The following is a 5,830-nucleotide window of genomic DNA, read 5'->3' as shown; positions in this document are numbered from 1 at the left end:
AAGCAAGCAAAACGCTGGCTTGCATCCATAGATGCTTCTCAAGCAAATCCCAGGACATCATTCTCCCATTGTACTTGGCTGTGGTGAGGTTGCAGCTGGAGTACTGCATCCAGTTTTGGGCTCCACAATTCAAAAAGGATGTGGAGAAACTTGAGAGAGTCCAGAGGAGAGCCACGCGCATGATTAGAGGTCAGGAAAACAGACCTTACGATGAGAGGCTGAGAGCCATGGAACTTTTCAGTCTGGAAGAGCGCAGGCTCAGGGGTGATCTGGTGGCCACCTATAAACGTATAAGGGGTGTTCACCAGGACCTGGGGGAACATTTGTTCACCAGAGCACCCCAAGGGGTTACAAGGTTGAATGGTTGTAAACTCCTGCAAGACCGTTTCAGGCTGGATGTAAGGAAGAACTTCTTTACTGTCTGAGCCGCCAAGGTCTGGAATGGTCTGCTGCTGGAGGTGGTTCAAGCACCTACTTTGAATGCCTTCAAGAGAAACCTGGATGTTTTTCTTGCTGGGATCCTATGACCCCACCTGACCTCCTGTCCCTGGGGCAGGGGGCTGGACTCGATCTTCCGAGGTCCCTTCCAGCCCTAATGTCTATGAAATCTAAGTTAGAGCCCCCAGAAGGTAGTGCACTGCCCTCCTGACCCTCACGCATGCTGGGAGCTGGGATGGTAGCACCAGTAGGCCAGTGCTGGATCGGCTAAGGGGGTCATCACTTGTACAGAGCAGAATCCTCAGTGGTTTACTCCCACCTATTTTATGCCCCTTCATGGTGCCAGAGTTGGCGCAAACTGGCTTTAGCGACTGCACCTCGGGGCCTGGAATCGTATGTCTAGTCAAAGCATGAAGTGCTCCCCCCATTAAGAGTCCAAGACTACTGAACTTGACCTGAACAGAAAGGTGCTGGGCAGATCAGCTGCTCATGAGGTAAATGCATGAAGGGTTGTGAGGCACTTGGATGCTGGGGTAACATGAGCTGAAGAAGCACATTTGCTGGGCTCCCGCTCCAGCCCAGACGAAGCTGATGTTCTGGAGCAGCTAACATACCCGTGCCTGGCAGGAGAGGCTCCCGAGGAGACTGGAATGCTGATTATCTTTTTTTAAACCGATAAATGTTTAATGTGGCTTTGGAAACATAAGCACTGTAGCTTTCACCTCTTTACGATGGCTGGTTCCATAGTCACAGGAAACAAATCACAGGCTCCAGACATTTAATGCATTTCGGGAACAGTAAAAATATGCTGAGTGGGCTGATTCCCAGGATAAAAGGAGCCAGTTACTGTGCCAGGAATCAGGCCTGTCCACCTCCAAGTAAATAATTCTTCAACCCCCTTTGAAAGAGTCCTGGCAGCCAGCAAGGAGACCTCTGAGTCGGGTAACTCAGCTGACCCTAGTTTAGCATTTTCCCAGCTATTTGGCTCCAGCTGGCCCCACCACCAGTTTTGCCACCAGTTCCCTGGACTTGATTCATATTAAGCCGACTTTTATTGTCTTGCAGCTACCCGTGGGGCCCCGCCTCTGCCTCCCATCCCCAGGTGAAGTCCAGCTGCAGAGTCTGGTTGTTCCTTGGCAAAGAAATGGACCTTCTTTCTTTCCTTGAATGGATTTCCCCACCCTCCCTGCCTCTTAGGAACCTGCATGAGAAGCTCCTAGTGTCTCCGTTTTTCCCAGCAGCGCAAAGAAAAAAACCCACTCAGATGAACCCACCTTCTCACCTCCATCTATGCATTTCATACCTGGACCAAACCATTTTGCAGTGGTATCTGGGTGAGTTCCATCCTCCACTTTGTAGCTGCAGATCCATGTGTCATGCTGGAAAGAAGCTTCTTGCTCCACTCTGAAGATTCATGCAGAGACTTTTTTTTTTTTCCCCCACCCCTGGTTCACAAAGCAATTAATGCAGAGCAGGGCAAGCCAGCATGGCAGTTTTGGGACCAGAAACCAGCTTGGTACAAGCAGTGACCCATTTGCTGCTGCCAGGGCTGGGGGAGGAACATTTGATCCTTTTTAAAGAAGGAAGTCCGATGTAGAGGTGGTCAAAGAAAAGGAGTACGTCTTCTAAGAGTTTTTTTTTAATATCAAGAACACTATTGGATGTGAACACTACATACTAACCGGTTAAGCTAATGCTAAGTAACAAGCTGGGGTGGGTGGGAGTTTAAACTGAACTGGTTACCCAAAGCTGACAAATGGCTGCTTTCTGCATGTAATATATTGAAGGGAGTGTATGCTGATTTTAAAACTGTCAGAAAAGACCATGGAGCCACTGGGCAGTGGCCATCCAAGCAAATCTTTGACTCAGAAAGCGAAGGAAGCCATTGTAGAAAGGTGCTAAACACAGTCTCGAAACGAAGAAGCTCAGAGCTGGCAGCTGCAGTACAGTGCATGATCTGGGTCTTTGCTCCTGTCTGAGATCTGTTAGCTGGGGCTGCACCATCATTCCTCAGGCAGTGTCTTATTACAACACACATGTTGTTGCCAGATTGCCCCCTCTCCCGCCATGGTTAATTTGACAAAACCAATCCATCCCTTTTCTTGGATCCGGTACAGTTAAGAGCTGCAGATATCTCTGGCTCACCTCCTGGTTCGGAGACAGCCAGCAGCCTGCAGCAAAGGGAACATGCCATGTCAGGAGTGGTCAGCATAATCATACTGACAGGTTCCTGTGTGAGTGCGGTGGGGTGGCTCTGGAAAGAGTGCCCATGACACGGCAGGTGGCAGAGCCCTCAGTGCCCTCTTAGGCCATCTCGACTGTAAGGGCAACCTACCAAAGGCATCACACTAATTGGGGAAAGTTATCTTGGTGGTAGCATTAAGAAACAAAAGGAGTTGGGCTAGATATGGATCTGTGAGGAGGAGTGCAGTGTGGGTGAGCTGCTTGTCATGCCACAGTGGGTAATGTGATAAGTAGACGTCTTCACTGTAATTCTCATGAGGCCTTGCTTGGCGAAACTGATTGACTGTTTATAGGCTGCAGAATGGTTTCTAATAATACAATACCTAGCTTACGTTTTGCCTTATACACTACTTCTGTCAAACTGTTGGTAGCAGACTGCTTATTATGTATATTTACTCTAATGGGGTGTGGGTTACATTAATCATAGTTACCAATCTATTTTCTATGTTGTAAAAAGCTTGTAATATAGGAGGAAGGTGGGCTTGTTGCAAGTATACTAAAATACTCACCTTTAAACTGCTCTTTTCTATGATGATGGAAATATGTATCCTTTTTAAGTTAGAACTAGGCAGCACTCATGTTGAGGAACACTGCCCAGTTAAAGGAAACTTTTGCTGTTGTGTTTTTTTTTTTTTTCTGGAGGAAAAAAAATCTGCCCAGCTTAGCTGGTTGGGAAGAGAAGTTGAATGCACTGTGCATTTTTGTTTAAATAAATTTTTAAAAGGAAAAATATATATACAATATATTTTTTTCCCTGTGATGTTGGCTTCCTCAACTTGTTGATTTTTTTTTTTGGAAGCGAAGAGGGGATTCTTTTCAGAGGGCAAAATTAAAAAAGCAAAACAGTAAACTTGATATAACATTTAAATAAAAATAAAGGTGCACGTCTGTTCAAATAGCAAATTCTGGGCCAAAGCACTTTGATGTTAGGTGTTTATAATCTCATTGTATGTGCATTGTGGTACTTACTGCTCACCTGAAACCTGTTAGCATGTCCTTTATCATGCTGCTGTTGACAAAACCCCAGCTGTTAGTACTGTCATGGCAGCTTTTTCATCACTGGGGAATGCAGGCTGAGCCAGCTTTATAGCAATGCGGAGCATTCTGCTCCACCAAACTGTGATTTGTTAAAGGATGCTGCTAATGGTACCATGCTGGGAGCTCTTAAAGGAGGTATTAAATCACCTTGGCGACTGGGTGGCAGTGGTGGGGAAGGGACATAAGGTAGAATGTACCACTACATGCCAGTATGATACCTTGGCCAACTGAGCCCTGGAAAGGAGCCTAAGCAACCTTGAACCATAATCTTTCTCCAGGGAATGGTGAGAGAGAAAATAATCTGTTACAGACTTTGCATAATGTAAAGCAGGGTTTATTTTTTCTTGATTGCTTGAAATGGTGGTTCTTCAGACCAGGGTCTTTGCATACATAGACGCTGCAGCAACCAGAGGTGCTCTTGTCCACCGAGGAGCTGCATCACCTAACAAGGCCCTGCTGCAATCATTTTGAAATCCAGACTTTGGGACCAGCCAAGAACTAAGATTCTGTCATTCTGCTGCCCAAATTCCTATTACCTTGCATGGCTGCTGGGACAGCACCAAACAGGCATGCATCTGGGCTTCAGGGAGGCAGAAGTGAGATGGGTCTTTGAAAGACCAATTGATGTCTCTGAGCAAGAATGATCGTTGAACAAGAGAGAGGTTTTCTCCATTTCCACTCGCCCTCATTGTGCCTTACCATGTCAAAGGCAATTTCCCTCCTCGTACTGCTTTGACAGAAGGAAATCAGTGTGCATAGTCCCCTCGCTATTTTCTTCTGCCTGTTTGGTCCTATTTTAAAGTCCACTTCTTCTTGACCGTCTGCAGTGCCACCAGGCTGAAGGATTCCAGTTGCCTGAGTCTTCCTTCCACTGCAACAAATTCACAGCATGGAAGCGCTGAAGTGTTTGACATGCTGTTGTATAAATGTCCTAGACCTGACCTGTGTGTGTGGAGTCTGCATGTTAGCTGGATTTTTATAATTTATTGTATGATTTTTTTTTTTTTAAACTTCTCCCTTGGAGGGACTTGTACTGTAGTTTGAACTCTGATCTAATTCTTTTGTATGCTTCTTCCCGTTTCACCTTCAATGCAGTTCTTTAAACCTCACTATTAAAAATAATAATCCCAATTCTTTGTTGTCATGCTTTGGACTTTGTGTTGGTTTAGAGAGATGAACTAAGGGTAAGATTTGTAAATCTTATCTTTGTCCAATATTTCCCCTTCCCACATTATTGTGGCCTGGTAGATCAGCAATTCCAAGACTTGCTGATTTATGCGGAAGTGAGAGCTTTTCTGTTTCCCATGTGCAGTGATTCTCAACCTTTTTATACTTGAGGCACTCCTTAGAAAATGCCAGCTTTTAGCTTTGTTATTTTTCCATGGTCAAGAAACAAAAAGAACAATTCTTACATTGCAGAGAACTTGGAAAGACCCCAGCCCAACAGGTCAGAGTGTTTTTTGCCACTGGATCCCTATTTGATATCTGTTGGTGTATCCTGTGCATCACATAGATGTTTCCACACATAACTGTGTGGTACCCTTAAGAGTCTCATAGAACCTGGCTGAGAATAACCGCCTTAGTTCTAAAAAGGGTAATAATGTACCTGTCTCTATTTACTCTTTTTGCTCTCTGAGTGTTTGGTCTTGCATCTGATATGATGCAACTGCTCCACCAGTCTTGCTGCTTTCTGTGGGGGACAAATGGAAGATCCAATGGAAGGTCCCAGCTGTACCATGGCAGCAGTGGCCTCCAATTCCAAACACATATGGCCATGCAGAAGCCCAACACCCTGCCCTTGACTTCTGTGGCAATTGCTAGTCCTTAGGGCTTCTCAAAATTGGCCATTGTTTCATAGTAGGTAGGGTCGGAAGGGACCTGAGCAGATCATCAAGTCTGACCCCCTGCCATGGGCAGGAAAGAATGCTGGGGTCAAATGACACTGTCTAGGTGATCATCTAGTCTCCTTTTAAAGACCCCCAGGGTGGGAGCGAGCACCACTGCCCTTGGAAGTTGGTTCCAGATCCTAGCCGCCCTGACTGTGAAGTAGCACTTCCTGATGTCTAGCCTGAATCTACTGTCCATCAATTTATGGCTGTTATTCCTTGTT

The 5,830-nt window shown here is 45.8% G+C and overlaps 1 protein-coding gene across 1 annotated transcript in view; it reads left to right on the top strand.

Annotated features, from left to right (window-relative positions):
• Positions 1-4,851, top strand: part of WIPF2 (WAS/WASL interacting protein family member 2) — a 29,941-nt gene extending 25,090 nt beyond the window's left edge. Inside the window, 1 exon segment of the mRNA XM_019506889.1 lies at positions 1,504-4,851. Within this exon segment, the coding sequence (XP_019362434.1) occupies positions 1,504-1,544 (41 nt within the window). The 3' untranslated portion in view covers positions 1,545-4,851.
• The last annotated feature ends 979 nt before the right edge of the window (positions 4,852-5,830 follow it).

This window comes from Gavialis gangeticus, unplaced genomic scaffold (genome assembly GCF_001723915.1).
Source record: "Gavialis gangeticus isolate Ggan-Ray unplaced genomic scaffold, GavGan_comp1, whole genome shotgun sequence".
In the NCBI taxonomy this organism is placed as follows: domain Eukaryota; kingdom Metazoa; phylum Chordata; order Crocodylia; family Gavialidae; genus Gavialis; species Gavialis gangeticus.
The sequence above is the reverse complement of the archived record's forward strand: the minus strand, read 5'-3'. Positions and strand labels throughout refer to the sequence as shown.